Here is a 15,739-nt window from a genome sequence, read left to right as displayed (position 1 = left end):
TCCTCACTCAGACGGCTGCCATTTTAATAGGGATCTTCATTATTCTCTTGGAATAAGGGATCCTATCGCTCCCTTATTCCAATAGAGTCCTTTATCCATGATGCTGCTACTCATCCCTTCAGAAGATCAGGTTTGCTCACTTAACCAGTGTTTGTTTTCTGAAGTAGTACTCAGGAGTACTTGAGTGTGAACAGTAGCTCAGGAGGGAAAGCTGCGAGGGGTGATGGTGCTGCCGAAGAGGCTTTGGGGGAAGGGAAGAGGTGCTGTGATATGGACAGACATTTGTCCCCTTCCCATCCCACTGTGTGACATTAGTTTTCTTCTCCTGTCTTACCCAGAAGTCTTGGCGTGGGCAGCAGCTGACCAAAGCAAGCCCTAAAGTGCCTTCAGTTGCTCATGAGGTTGTTTGAATTGAATTCTGTAGGTACTAGGACACCTTGAGTGCTGTTCAGTAAGTTGTATAAAGGCGGAGGATACATTTTCTAAATCAGTTTTTAAAAGATGGCATAGGTGCAAACCTATGAAACTGGGAAGGAAAAGGAAGCTGCCAGTGAGGAGGGAACGTGTGCGGCTCCAAGACTGTTTAATTTGCACCACTCATGATAAGGCCACCCACTATGATCTACAGCTATAACTAAAAATAACATATCTTGCTAACCTGATTTCTAAAACCAGTGACCTAGCTTCCAATTCAGTGGCATTTGAATGTTTCTAAATATTGTTACAAAGCTTCTCAAATATCCATTATAAAGGGGTAAAAAGGAAGGTTTTGTTGTTTGGAATACCGGTTTTTGAACCATTCTTTCTCTTTTTCTGTTTGTCTAGAATATTTTGCTTTTGTTATTCTTGAAAGCAGACAACTATATGTGTTATTCTGGCATCAGGTCTCAGTTGCAGGCTTGGGTTACTGGTAAGCTTCAAGCCAGGGTGCACATTGATTCAATCAGGTGAAAAGAATGCATGAATGGGAACTCTGTGTATGTGTGTGTGTGTGTGAGAGAGAGGGCAGAGCGGGGGGGGGGGGGCTCTGCGTTGTATTTGTTGACTTCAGGTGAGAGAAGCGTTGATTACAGTGGAAGGCCTGCAAAAATTGAGACTTTGCTTGGAAAATATTGAGAAATCAAGGCTGGAATGATGTTGAGGTCCATACTATGCCTGTAAGCTCAGCCAACAATATGTAAGTTCTGCACATTGTTTCATAGGTCACTACCAGGTGCTACCAAGTTTTGGGTTGGAGCTCCACATTACATACAAATTCATGTAAATGAAAACTAATGGCCCCTTCTATGGAAAAGCAGCTTTGGAGGGGATGATTCGGAGTGGAGAAGCAGAACCAGGGAGGTGTTTAACCTTTCCCTTGCCTACCGGTTTTCTCCTGTCCCCCAATCCCAGACCTCTTTTTCTCACACGTGGTTCCAGATTAAAATAGTTCTGGAATCTTGCAGGGGAGGAGAGCACATGGGAAGCAGCTTTTAGGAATGGTTAAGCATTCCCAGTTCCAGTTCTATTTTAAACAGTCTCTATTCAAATATGCAGTTCTGCCGTTAACTGGCCTGCGCAAGTGTCTTATGCCTGGGTAGGAGGAAGAGTACTCTTGTTACTAAGAGTATAGGTTTTCTGCTGGTAATGGGTATAATTTGTCTTGAAGTAACAGGGCAGAAGTAACAGGGCAGTGAAAAATGGCCCTTAGCTTCCTTGCATTTTCAGTAGTTCTTAGGTGCTGTTCAGAACCAGTGTCTTTGACTCTAAAGGAAAGCAGTTTCCAAGCAGATGCTACTCTATTTCCTTTGCCAGATGTCAGCAAGCAGTAAAATGAGCTAGCCATCTTTCTATGCCCTGTGTTTGGACCCACTGAGTGTCTTATTGGTGGCTTGTGGCCAGGGAGCACAGAATGTTGTTTGACCTCAATGCCCTTATTCTAGAGGCCAAATAATGTCACAAGGTCTCTTGATTCTGAACTATGCAGTCATGCTTTTTAAAGCAGGTGTAGATAACTGCTGCCTCAAATTCTGTTTTTATCCACAGGAAGGTTTTTGCAGTTGATCTGAGTTTACATCCCATGTCCAAGTCCTGTTCCCTCCCCGAGTCCTGTTGTCCCAACAAAAGATAAATATAAAACCTGGAAGCGAGCATTATATCGCTGCTGACTTAAACTTGTGGATGCTTGAGTAATTGGTAATTAGATTTGGCTACATGCTGAGGATGGTGTTTTCTAAAACCAGCAACCTTGCAATAGCTGCCTGATGCAAAAGGTTAATCATCCGTTGGCATTTCATAAATAACACACGCTCATTAGGCTGGCCCAGTAAGGAAATCTAGCAAATAATACTAGGGATTGCACCTTCTGTCCTCAAGCCTACCAAGTAGCTGGAGGATTTCTGTATCGGAAGTGAAGAGAGTGACATTTTTATTGCTACCTGGAGCTATAAATAAGATGCTGTGTTAGAACAGTGGCTGGAAAGTCCAAACTTTTTGGTGTTGCTTACTGGAATCTAAAATGGAGGCTGAAATCTATTTCATTTTCAATCTCTTTTAATGTATTTTGCAAATATTGATTTTTTTTCTGTACCTTTTCACCAAGTGTGAATTTAGGTAACACTAGCTTTGTCAAGATCTCTTCTTTCCTAAAGTTTATGGTAGATAGTGAATTAACTTCCTCATGAGAGGGCTTTCCCTTAACCAATAGTGACAGTCGCACCAATAGACACTTACGACAAGCCATGCTTGGCATTCTTTTGCTAGTTAGTTTTGGTCAGTTTGTATTATGACAAAACTCTGCAGAAATGATTTGACTAGATCACACAAACATTTTGCCAGAAGCAACAGAATATTGAATTGAATTCGACCAACTGTTCCACTGGTGAGAAGAGGAGGAAGAATTTCCTTTAACTATAAGAACATCTGTGTTGGAAGACATGGAACTTGCATGGACTAAAACCATGTGTGATGGGAGCTATAACAGGAAGTGGAATTTGTCAGGAGACATCCTAGCCTGGAGGCCTGTTCTCTGCTCGGAAGGACAATGGGGAAAAGATGGGGAAAGGATAGTTTGGCATTGGGCCAATGTGTGATGTCATGTCTGGCGTGAAACTGGAAGTGATGTTATTGTAGCAGCATGCTACTCTTAAGATTCACTAAAAATGCAATTATGAATAGGATTGCCAGGTCCCTGGGGTCAAAACTCAGGGATGAGGAGGCTTGGGGGGAGTCATGTAGGGGGAACTTACCTCACCCATGCTCCAAATGGCATCATTCCTGGCATGATGTGGAAGTAATCAGTTGTGCCTGAGGGTGATTGAGTGAAAATTGGTCCCAAACACTAAATTGGGGGCCAGTTTTAACTTAATTGGCCCCTGGCTCAACCCATTGCTTCCGCATTGCACCAAGAATGACTTAATTCCTGGCACAACATGAGAACATGAATGGGTGGTCTGGATTACACAGGAGCACTTCTCATCAACCTTTTGGATTTGCTTGAGAAACCTTGTGATTGACGTGGTAGAAAATCATATAGGCTCATAGTTTGTTTCTAATTTCAGGGAGGAGAACATTGTTATTACCATGGCCACCTGCGAGGGAATTCAGAATCATTTGTTGCCCTGTCAACATGCCATGGACTTCAGTAAGTTTCCTTAAGATACTCCCTGTACATTGGTGAAATGACAATGGTTGTTTTTTAAATCAGCTTTTGCTAAAATTTAAGCCTTTTTTTTCATTTGTTTTGACATTTTGACAGAAGTTGTTTTTAATGGCTTGTTTTATTGTTAGTTTTTATTTATTTTTACTGATACGATATGATTGGGGTTTTTTGTTCTTTTTACTGTTCTGTTTTGTTCTGGGTTTTTTTTTGTTGTTCTTTGTTCTGTTTTACTGTGCTTACACATAAGCAATAGGTATACACATCAGATAGACAAACAGTGCCAAACTAGATACACTAACAGTGTAATCCTGTGCAGAGTTATACTCTTCTAAATCCATTGAAGTCAGTGAGGTTAAAAGGGTAGAATTGTTTTGGATTGCACTGCTGATTTTAGTTTGAAATCTGACCTTGGACATGCTCAAGAAGACATCGGCCGAGCCGCCGGGTCAGTTTGAAACCGTTTCCTCCAATGAAAGAGGCTTTCCTCCATCAAAGATTGCTTAGCTAACGAAAAGAAAATTCTTGCTTCTGACCTGCTGTCTTGGAGCCTCAACCCATGAGATGCAATAAAACTGGTCTAGGTTTATAAAGTATGGATTATGAGATAATGCATGTGAAGCATTTGGAATCTTTAAATGTATTGTTGTGTGTGTGTTTTTATTTTGCATATGTAGGAATGCAAAATCAATCCTGAGGGCTATATAATTTCTAAGGTCATGTAGTGAATGTGGTATTTACTATAAATAGAAGCACTTACCTCAAGATCCTTTGTCATCATTCAATTTCCCCGCAAGGCATGCACTTATCTTATGGGATATTTATTGATTGATGGTTTTATAGTATCACTTATCTAAATACTTCTTAAATAATTATGTATGTATTTGTGGGGCTGATCAATAATTATTTTAGGTGGTCAATAATTTCCCCCTTTTAATACTGTACTAAAAATTTGTATCTTTAAACATTTTGAAATAATGAAGGCTTGGGAGTAGGACATGATAACCCTAGAAATTTGAGTTCAAGTCAATATTGAATTTCCATGTTGAAAAACCCTGCAGAATGCATTAACTGTTTGGCTTCTTTTAATGGTACGGTATTGGCTCTTATCTGTGATGCTTCATCCTAACTGGATGAAGATAAAGAAGCCTTGGGATGCTAGAGAAACCTGATATGCTTTTACTTATCCTGTGCTGATGGCTGATGATTCGCAGTGAAATCTTCCTGTTATCAAGTATTTTGGCTTTGACTTTCAGCACTGCTTTCAAACATATGAGACTGGCAGTCGAAACACACGAGATGAAATACCTAGGTTCAACTCGTGTTCTGTTACCTAAAGGTTTGTCGGGAAGTGTAGGCGTCCTTGCAGCTTAAAGTTTAGCATTTACAGAGCAGCAGGGAGAAGTGCAGGTGTCCTTGCAGCTTAAGGTTTAGCATTTACAGAGCAGCAGAGAGGGATGTGCGGGGGTCCTTGCAGCCAGGCGTCACTCTGCAGGGCCAGGTCGGGTGAGGGGAAAGGAAAATGCCGTGATGCACCTTGAGAGTGGAAGGAAAGGCGCCCCACGCCTGCACTTCCCTCCTCGCTGCTCTGTAAATGCTAAACTTTAAGCTGCAAGGACGCCTGCACTGTAAATGCTAAACTTTAAGCTGCAAGGACGCCTACACTTCCTGGCTAACCTTTAGGTAAGAGAACACGAGCTGAATCTAGGTATTTTGTCTCGTGTGTTCTGACTCATTATCAGCTCTAGGTATTCTTTAAGAGGGACAATACACACACATACACTTTGTCTCTTTCAACTGCTAAAATATTAAATTTTGGATATACTATATATATATATATATATATATATATATATATATATATATATATATATAAATTTTGCATACTAGCTGAATAATACTGGATGTTTTGTTTTCAGTTCTTTTCCTAATAATCTCCTGTATAGAGTTTTCCTTTTCCACCACTGCTGCACAGAGTGAGGGGGTTGTAGGATAGCTCAAAGAAAAGGTCAACCCAGTGTGCAGCTGTAGTGAAAAAGGTAAACACTATGTAGGAGCTTATTAGGAAAGGAACTGAAAACAAAACAGCCAGTATTGTAATGGCCGTCGTATAATGCTATGGCGCAGCCTCGTTTGGAATACTGTGTACATTTCTGGATGCTGTATCTCAAAAGGGATAATGCAGAACTGAGAAAAGTACAGAAGAGATCATTAAGGAGCTGAGGCATCTTTTCTATTAGGAAAGTCTTAAAGAGTCTTAATCTTCCCAGTTTAGGAAAAATGTGACTGAGGTGGTACATGATAGAGGTTTATGAAATGATGCATGAGATTGAGAAGGGAGCTTTTTCTCCCTGTCCCATAATACTAGAACCATGCCTGTTACAAGACACTATTTTGCTTTACTGCATATTGCACTGTATAAAAGACATAGTACTTTGTTACCGGCTTGAGAACTATGGCCATTTATATAATAAAGGGGCTTGGTATTACTGTTAACAATTGTAAGGTTAAATGTGACTGTGCAACACTTCAAGCAGACAAGATGTTATGATTTTGGCTGCCCTCTGGTGGCAAAGAGGCGGCACTACTGCTGTAGTAATTAATGAACTGGAATTAGGATTTGAGTCCAGTGGCACCTTAGAAACCAACAAGATTTTCAGAGCATAAGCTTTCAAGAGTCAGCGCTCCCTTCTTCAGATATAAGCTCTGACTCTTGAAAGCCTGCACTCTGAAAATCTTGTTGGTCTCTCTAAGGTGCCGCTGGACTCAAATCCTGCTGTTCTACTGCAGACCAACACGGCTACCCACCTAAACTATCCTCATGGAATTCTTAAATTGATTGCTGTCAGTATTTTCGATAGGCAGAGAATTCCATTTTAACATATCCTATGTTAGCAACATGCACTTCAGTTGAAATATTCTGTGTAGAGGCAAGAGCTCCACTGCATACATGAAGCTTCACTTGCCTAAGACTGGGGGCCCACCTAGCTTGTGACAGGTGGCCCCTGGTTCACCTCAGGGATGTAGCACCATTTTAGAAAGTGAGTTCCAAGTTGGGAACTTCCTTTAACTATGCTGCAGAGGGCCAGTTCTGGGAATTCACTTTTTAAAATGACAGGGTGAACCCAGGGTCTGTTGTCACATCTAGATGGGCCCTGAAAGTGAAGCTATTCTAGGGTATGGTTTTTCTCCAACTTTTTGATCTCTAGCCTGAGTAGTCTGACTCTTTGACAGTGTATAAAGATAAGAAGTTAAAGATGGTTGATGATAAATCATTCCAAAATAAATTGTGTTTGGACAAGATTTACTCATATAAGTCTGACACCACCGTAAGTGTGAGAGAGATTTTAAAGGAACTGATCACAGAAGTTGTCAAGGGTCTTCAGGATGTAGTTTTTTAATTGTTTTAAAATATCTGGTGTTAACAATAACTCATTATAATTACATTTATATTTTAGTATGTCAGTGATACTTTTATTTCTTTTAACAGTGGCATGTTCTACGATGGAAATCACACATATCTTATTGAACCAGAAGAAAACCACATCTCACATGTAAGTAGAATTTTAACAACTGTACTTTTTTATGCAAATGTACTGATATTTAGAGGAAGAATATATCACAGAGGTCAAACAGTGCTTTTAGTAAATAGCTTGGGAATCTTTATATAGGTCATAGATCCGGAGGAGTTAGCCGTGTTAGTCTGCAGTAGCAAAATAGCAAAAAGAGTCCGGTAGCACCTTTAAGACTAACCAACTTTATTGTAGCATAAGCTTTTGAGAGCCACAGCTCTCATCATCAGATGCATCTGACAAAGAGAGCTGTGGCTCTCAAAAGCTTATGCTTCAATAAAGTTGGTTAGTCTTAAAGATGCTACTGGACTCTTTGCTATTTTTATATAGGTCAGTTACTAGAACATGGAAGGGTTAGAATACAGTACTGCTTTGAATGTTTGAATTGTGAGGTATGCTGCATCAAAGCATGGATGACATGCTAGGGTTGTTAGGCCAAGCATCTAGCATGAGGGCTGAGGAGGTGAGGATATGGGTGGGGGGGGATGTGACATTAGCAATGTCACTACATCACTTCTGAATACTCTGTGGTTTTACCATAGAGTTTCTGGCAATTCCTAGAGCTACTCATATCTGTGACATACTGACACACAAGCTGGCAGAATTTTTATTTTTATTTTTCTTCTGCCGCTATCAGCAGGAGGCCTTACATCATACCAGAAGGCCTGCAAACCCTAATGAGACCCGTAAGGTAATGCATTTTATTTTTATTTTATTTATAGCCTGCCTTTCTTGCTGAGACTCATGGCAGATTACAAAATATAAAAACAGTTCCATCAGACAGCATATGATATACAATAAACACTGTAATAGGACTAGAATTAATGAACTGGAAACAATGCTGATAAACACACAAGAAAAAAAGAAAAACCTGCCTAAGGCCTGACATAAGTGGTTACAAAAGTGTGGAAGACAATGCACAAAAAGCAAGGTGATGCATAAAGTAATAAAAACAACAACATTCAATTTATATACCACCCTTCAGGATAATTTAACACCCACTCAGAGCAATTTACAAAGTATGCTATCAATATCCCCATGACAATCACCCTGTGAGGTGGGTGGGACTGAGAGAGCCGGGAAGCTGTGACTGACCCAAGGTCACCCAGCTGGCTTCAAGTGGAGGAGTGAGGAATCAAACCCGGTTCTCCAGATTAGAGTCCCGCTGCTCTTAACCACTACACCAAACTGTAATAGACTACTGCCCTATTCCTGAGTTGTTCTATTATATTAGACTTAGTAAAAATGCCATGTATTTATGTAACATAATGTTTCAAGCTGTCAGTTATGTTGCTCAGTTGCATTAACATATAGTTTTAGTGCTGTCCTTAGTGTTAAATAGAGTCCTGACTCCTGAGATTTTTATTTTGTATTAATTTTTGGTATTTCTTATTTCAGGAGGAATTCCATTTACACTCTGTTTACAAATCCAGATTAATTGAGTTTCCTTTGGATGATCTTCCCTCTGGTATACTTTTTTATATGATTGTGGTTTTTTTTTTTTTTAGGATTGTGGGGGTTTTGTTTGTTTGTTGTTAAACTATAAGCAGAAAATAATCTGCTAGCCTGATTGGGAGATAGTAAATCCCAAATTTTGGTGTGATCTTACAGAAGAGTTTTTTTCCACCCCAAAGGATGCTTTTGGCTTTTTAATATTGTAGCAGTCGTTTACAGTTCAGTTCTAAGCAGAGTTACTCTAGTCTAAGCTCACTGGTTTCCAGATGCCTTTCCAGAAATACTTTAATGCTTGAATGCCCTTAGATGAAATTTAATGAAGAAGAAACTCAACTCATAAACTCAACACAGTGTTTTATTGACACACAGTCTCAATTATATCTGATTCTGCATTTTTAAAGAAGCTTCCTTTTTCTTATATAGGGGTGGCATCCCAACCTGCTGGCGGCAGGAGATTCCTTGCCCCCAGTCCCTGCCCCTCTGCTTCCAGATTCCTGCTGGCAGGCTGGAAGGCATCTGGTGTGTGTGTGGGGGGGGGGGGAGGTGGTGTGGGGGGGGGAGGTGGAGACTCATGCTATAGGTCCTTACAACGTGGCATTAAAAATCGTCCCCAAACTTAGTATTTGAATGCAATTTTTAATGAAATATCCCTGGTGCTACCTATAGCTTTCCTATTGTGCCAGAAAATGCCATCATTTTCCAGCACCACAAGGGAGAGTGTGCATGCAAGGGAAAGTACCCACTGTGCCCCCACCCCACTCCTGTCCCCAGGCTTATTCTGAATAAACTAGACTTCCCCCTTTTCTAAAATATAATACTTTTACACACACACATCTATATATGCATATACAAACACACACACATGTATATACATATACACACATACAAGCATGTGTGCATGCGCACATATACACCCATATATAATGGCTGTGGAAAAAAAATATTTTTGCAGTTTAAAACTGTTCTATCACTTCCAAAAATGTTCACAAATGGAATAATATTTTTAAATCATTAAAAAATCCCAGAAATTGAACATAAAAGGATTTTTTATAGAAAAGCCTGAGTAGAATTATAGTTATTTTTTTCTTGTATGTCACAAATTTCACAAACTGGACTATTTTGTGTTAGAAGACAATTGTAGCATTAAAGTTCTCTAAAATATCTCAGATAAGGACACTTTGCCTTTAGTGAAATTCTGTAATGCTTATTAAAAAGGTATATTGTGCTCTTTGTTAGCTCTTCTTCATGAAGACTGTTTATCTGAAATTTGTACAATCCTGCATTGACATTCCTGCTATTATTAAATACTGATGGTCACTCATGATTAAATTTTAGTTTATGTTTTCAAGTCTACCATCTTGCACCACTTGCAATACAATCCCTTGTAAAATTTCATTCTGAATTGCTCAGGAAATGCTTACAGCAACTTGTGACTCAGTGTATTTGTGACTTAATTCTGCTCTTGAAAATACATATCTTTATTACCAGTCTTACATTGACTTGAATATTGAATGTATATTCCATTTTAGAATTCTGGCATTTGAATACCACATCACAGAGATTTGTTTTGAAACCAAGACACAGAAGAAGCAAAAGGCAGGTATGTCTCCCTATTCTGCAAGCCCCAGTTCTCCCTCTCCCCTGGTCAGATGTACCTTCAGGTCCTAGATGGTGGCTGACTGAGAGGCACATTTCTTTGGGCTCCCATGCCGATTCTGTTTCCTGGGCTTACTGCCAGGCAGGGTTGGGAAATCAACCTGAGCCTGTCTCCTCACTTATAGGCGATGCTCCAGCTGCCGTGTGCTGGAGGGTCCGTTGGGGATTTGGGGGCTCTTTTAATTTTTTTTTTTAATTTCTGACCTTTCGTTTAGGAGTTGGGGTAACATAGTGGTAAAGTCACTGAGTTGTAATCGCAGGAAATCCCTGGTTTGAATGTCACTTGTGCCACACAAACACACCGGTGGTCTTCAGGACCAAATTGAGAAACTGACCCTGAAGCAAACCAAGCTGAGTGCCCCCTGTGGGGCTACAGGATAGTGCTGCAGAGCCGCTTGGCTCAGTGGTGCCAATGGTGGGCACTGGGTCACCCATTGTTCCCTCCCAAAATGGCAATGTGGAAGGAGGCAGCAGGTAAACTGACACTGACCAATATGGCTGCTGAAGGATCCAAACCACGTGGCCGTTAGGCGCAGGCTGAGTTGCTGGCACTCGACTAAGCTTGTTTCTGCCACACTGCTGACTAGGAATGTTCCCTATAAGTTAAATGGCTAGTCCGCTCCTCATGGTCTTAAGTGAACTTTACTCTGACATCAGTAATACAGGAATAATAATACAAGCTTGCCTTCCAGGACTTTTGTAAGGATTATAGTGTACATAAGGGGTGTGGGGTTTGTCCTGTTCAATGCTTTCACCCATGCTGTTTAACTTACATGAATGAAGTTGTTTGTAGATTTGGAGTTGAGTGACACCAGTACGCTGAAGTCATTCAGCTCCATACTTCTTGGAACAAACTACCAGAGGCCATAGTTTCCATTATCAGATGGCTGAGGAGGGAGGGAAACCAACTGAAGCTGAATCCAGACAAGATTATTGGCCAAATGGAGACACTGAAAGGGCTTTCCCTTCGTACATGAAATGAAGTTGTATTGATCATGTCAGGAAACAGCTTGGGGATACTGTTAGACCTGACACTTTTTAGAAGGTTGAGTGAATCCAATGGCAAAGGATTCCATTTAGCAGTGGCACGTTGTACTAAGATGATCTTTTTTCCTACTGCAGGAAAAAAACCTCTTTTGCTCTATTGGCTACTCACATATCAACTGCCACCCTTCCCATTCAGGTAGATTGAAAGTTGCCTAGAAAACTTTGGCTACTAGGAGATGGCTGTTTTGAGGTTAACTCTGAGCATTCAGCATAGTGCAAATCAAACATTTCTCTTCCAGTGCTATCAATTTATCATGTGACTTACTTCAATGCAAATCATTTCATTACACTAGAACTTTGAATTCTCTCCAGAAACAAATTGGCAGCCCTTGAAAATACTTCAGAAATATGTGGCATATCCCTGGAAAGGGCAGTGACTTGTTTCCTACCTACACCCTATGTCAGTATTCCTACAGGACTTAGTCTGAGCAAAGGTTGATCAAGTCATTATAAATACCAAAGTTTGTAATTCTTTGGCTCATCAAAGTGAGGTGAGCGTTACAGCCCTCCAAACATCCTCTGGCTTAGATAATATAGCTGAACCAACAAATGCGTTTATTTTAAAAATTATTTTACTTCATTTGTAGTCCACGTTTCTCACTGATAGTCAAGGAGAATTGCAGAATCAAAAACAATGCATCGTCCATACGATGCACACGACCAACAATGTGATAAAAGAGGATTGTAAAATTAGAGAAAGGCTCAGTAAAAACAAATATAAGACATACAGCATGTAGTGCATGCAACAAACTGGATTACAGAGAAAACTGTGTTACATCCATAATTTAGTAGAACATCCTGCTGCAATGGTTCTCTACAAACAGTGTGGAATTGTTCTGGATTTAGAGCATCGATTGTACAGAGCAATTATTCCGGGAAATCCAGTGGGAAATGGGGATGCTGCAAAAACATCCTATGCATGATATACATGTATAAAGTGGGAAGCAGTGTGATACAAAAATAACTATTGAAAAAACCTTTGGGGGTTGAAAAACCTAGCAGAAAAAAAAATTGCAGGCAAGTGCTAAGTGGGGGAGGAGAGTGGGGAGGGGGCATGGCGACAAAACACACAAACACAGTGCTGAAGAAAAGAAGGCCACAACTTTATTGAGATTACAGCTCAGGGAGCAAAGGCGCACACAGGGCACGAATCCGAGCGTCGGCTGACCCGCCTGCTAAGCCGATGACCCACATGCCCCCTCAGACCCCTGCTGAGGGGGGAACCATGGGACAACAGTCATGATTTATAGCATTGACTGTACAGAGCAATTATTCTGGGAAATCCAGTGGGAAATGGGGATGCTGCAAAAACATCTTATGCACGATATACATGAATAAAGTGAGAAACAGTGTGATACAAAAATAACTACTGAAAAAAGCTTTGAGGTTGAAAAACCTAGCAGAACAAAAAAAATTCTCAAAATAAGCAATTTTTTCCCTTATTTTTTTAGCTTGCAAGTTATCAATAGGATTTTAAAGCTTTATTCATTATTCAGTAAATGTAGGGGTATTCTGTAGTAGAAGGAGTGTAGTATTAGCATTGGAAAGAAACCAGTATTTTAGTATAAAACTTGCCCATCATCATTCTTTGGAGGCATTCCTGAGTTTATTATATTAGAATTGTTAAAGCTGATATAAGCAGCCAAACACTGGAAAGCATTTTAGATGCTTTTTAAAATGAGGTCTCAATGAGGGGAATAAGTTCAGAATTGGATGTTTTGCCACTTACCGTTTAAAACATGTACAGCATCTTACTTTTTCTGCAGGTCCATCAGAGCCCACATAAGGTTGAAGAGGAAACAAAATATGTTGAACTAATGATAGTAAATGATCATCTAATGGTGAGGTTTACATACTGGGTCTTCTTGAAATCATCAATAATGCAAGTGTGCCTCTGTGTTTGTAATACATTAACAATAATGTACCTACTGCAGAATGACTCTAACCGTACAGCAGATGTTGGGAAAAACAAATCTGAGCTCCTTGGAGTTATACCTGGTGTCACTCAGTAGCATTGCTTAAAAAAAATAGACAATCCAGTAAATATAGACAGCTCCCAGTCTCGACAGAGCATTATTCCTTCTTGTTTCTTTCCTGAATAGTGTATTATGCTATGAGAATTCCACCAGTGAAGTTTGAAAGCAGTCATAATTGCCATTATGTGCCTTCTCTCTGGTATAAACATTTTTCTCAGACAGTTTCTGAATTTTCTTCAAGGAATATATTGACTTTTACTTACAGAAGGGCGGCTGTATTAATCGGTTAGTGTCAAAGTAAGAGAGGCTCAAAGTCTGACAAAGGCATTGTGGTGTAAGCATTCATGGCCTACAGCTCACTGAATAAAATTTGAGGGCTTCATTCCACAGAAGCTTACACCCCAACAAATCTTTGACAATCGGATCAAGTGACCCCCCCTCCACTCTTAGAAGTGGAAAAGACTTTGATGAAGGAACACTCCGCTCTTAGCATACAGGAATCACTGGATCCAACCCTTCCCACCGTGCCACAAGACTAATTTTTGTTACTGTTGGATTAAAGAAATGGAAAACTAATGAGTCCTCTCTCATTTGTGGAATTCACTACCACATGTGGGGAAGACAACCAGCTTAGATAATCTGTTTTTTAAAAAGTAGACAATTAATGGAAGAGAGGTACCAGACCTGCTATTAACTATTAGAGGTAATTAGAACTTTCCATCTTCAGCATTCTCTCTGAAATACCAGATGCTTAGAACAAACAACAGAGAAAGTCTATTCATGTCCAGTCTGGGTTTCTCAGAAGCATCTGGTTAGACTGCTGCAAGCAGAATCTGGGACTAGGTAGATTTTTTCCCCCCAGCAAGATGGTGCAACATGGTTTTGTCCATAGTTTGTTTAATCTTGAGGGTTCTGGCGGTTGTCAAACTTGAGTGTGTGTGTGTGTGTTCAGCTGGATCCAGAGGAGTTAGCCCTGTTAGTCTGTAGTTGCAAAATAGTAAAGAGTCCAGTAGCACCTTTAAGACTAACCAACTTTATTGTAGCATAAGCTTTCGAGAACCACAGCTCTCTTTGTCAGATGCATGGAGGATATGAAGAAATTGGCCAGAGATATATAGGTGGTGAGGGGAGTGGGAGAGGGTGCAGGGAGTGAGGGCCATGTAAATATAAATCAGTTGCAAAAGTCATGAAAAAGGTGGAGTGCACAATCCAGACTGGATGTGACCACTTCCCTCTGTTGCTGAATCTGAATGGAATGCCTGAAGGTAGTTACTTCTGGTAATAAGATAACCATCCAGAGTTTCTGTTCAGTCTGACTGAGTCAAATTTACATATTCATATGTATTCATATGCATTACATATAGAATTCATGTGTAAATTTGAGGGTGCAGGGAGTGAGGGCCATATAAATGTAAATCAGTTGCAAAAGTGATGAAAGTGGTAGCGTGCGCAATCTAGGCTGGGTGTGACCGCTTCCCTCTATTGCTGAATCTGAATAGAATGTCTGAGGTCAGTTACTTCTGGTAACCATCCAGAGTCTCTATTCAATCCAAGTCTGACTGAGTCAAATTTACATATTCATATGTATTACATGTGGCATTCATATGTAAACTTACATATTCATATGTATTACATATGTATTATTTTTTGTCAGCACTAGTGTATTTAATTTAACATTCTTCAAGGCATCTTAAAGATAGATTATAAAAAATACAAAGAAAGCAGAAAATAAAGCAGCAGTAACACCTTACAAATAAATAACACTAGTCAACAGTAGAATAAAAGCAGCAGCAGTAAGTATTCTTAGATACTAAAAGCATTGAGAATTAGACAGACTTTACGCCCAAATGTTAATATTGATATTGCCGGCAGACATGTGTAGTCTCCTTCCCCCATCCCAAAACGTTCCTTTGCTTACCTGCAGGTGGGGATACATGGATAGGACCTCAGATGAAGATCTTCACTGATAGATTCATTTGAGAGAAGGTGATCCTATAAATACAAAGGCATCAAGACCTTTAAAAGTCAAATGCAGCACTTTGGTTGAACCTGGAATCAAATGTGAAAACTAATAAAGAGCTCATAATATTAGGATGATATGTATGCACTGATTTAAAAATTAACTGAAAGAATTCTCCATGCCAATGCTTCCTTGAAATTGAACAGCCACAAGAGTGGAGAATGTGATTGCCATGGGCATCTCAATAATGGGGTAGGTGTAGGGCTGCCAGCAACCTGGAGAAAAACAAAAGATCTATCTAGATCCGTTTCTGTCAGAAAACAGAACAGAATTTGACGCAAAGCCAGTTCATTGCAGAATTATGAAACAGAAACTAAGAAGTTCATTAAGTCCTCAGTCAGATTACTCTAACATAGACAATTGTTTCAGTCATAGG

General features: G+C 40.0%; 1 protein-coding gene across 1 annotated transcript in view; it reads left to right on the top strand.

Annotated features, from left to right (window-relative positions):
- Positions 1–15,739, top strand: part of ADAM22 (ADAM metallopeptidase domain 22) — a 160,044-nt gene that overhangs the window by 81,323 nt on the left and 62,982 nt on the right. Inside the window, exons 5-9 of the mRNA XM_054991318.1 lie at positions 3,540–3,622; positions 7,128–7,191; positions 8,608–8,677; positions 10,194–10,264; positions 13,134–13,208. Of these exons, the coding sequence (XP_054847293.1) occupies positions 3,540–3,622; positions 7,128–7,191; positions 8,608–8,677; positions 10,194–10,264; positions 13,134–13,208 (363 nt within the window). The remainder of the gene's footprint in view (positions 1–3,539; positions 3,623–7,127; positions 7,192–8,607; positions 8,678–10,193; positions 10,265–13,133; positions 13,209–15,739) is intronic.

The sequence above is a fragment of the Eublepharis macularius genome, chromosome 11 (assembly GCF_028583425.1).
Source record: "Eublepharis macularius isolate TG4126 chromosome 11, MPM_Emac_v1.0, whole genome shotgun sequence".
NCBI lineage: Eukaryota > Metazoa > Chordata > Lepidosauria > Squamata > Eublepharidae > Eublepharis > Eublepharis macularius.
The sequence above is the reverse complement of the archived record's forward strand: the minus strand, read 5'-3'. Positions and strand labels throughout refer to the sequence as shown.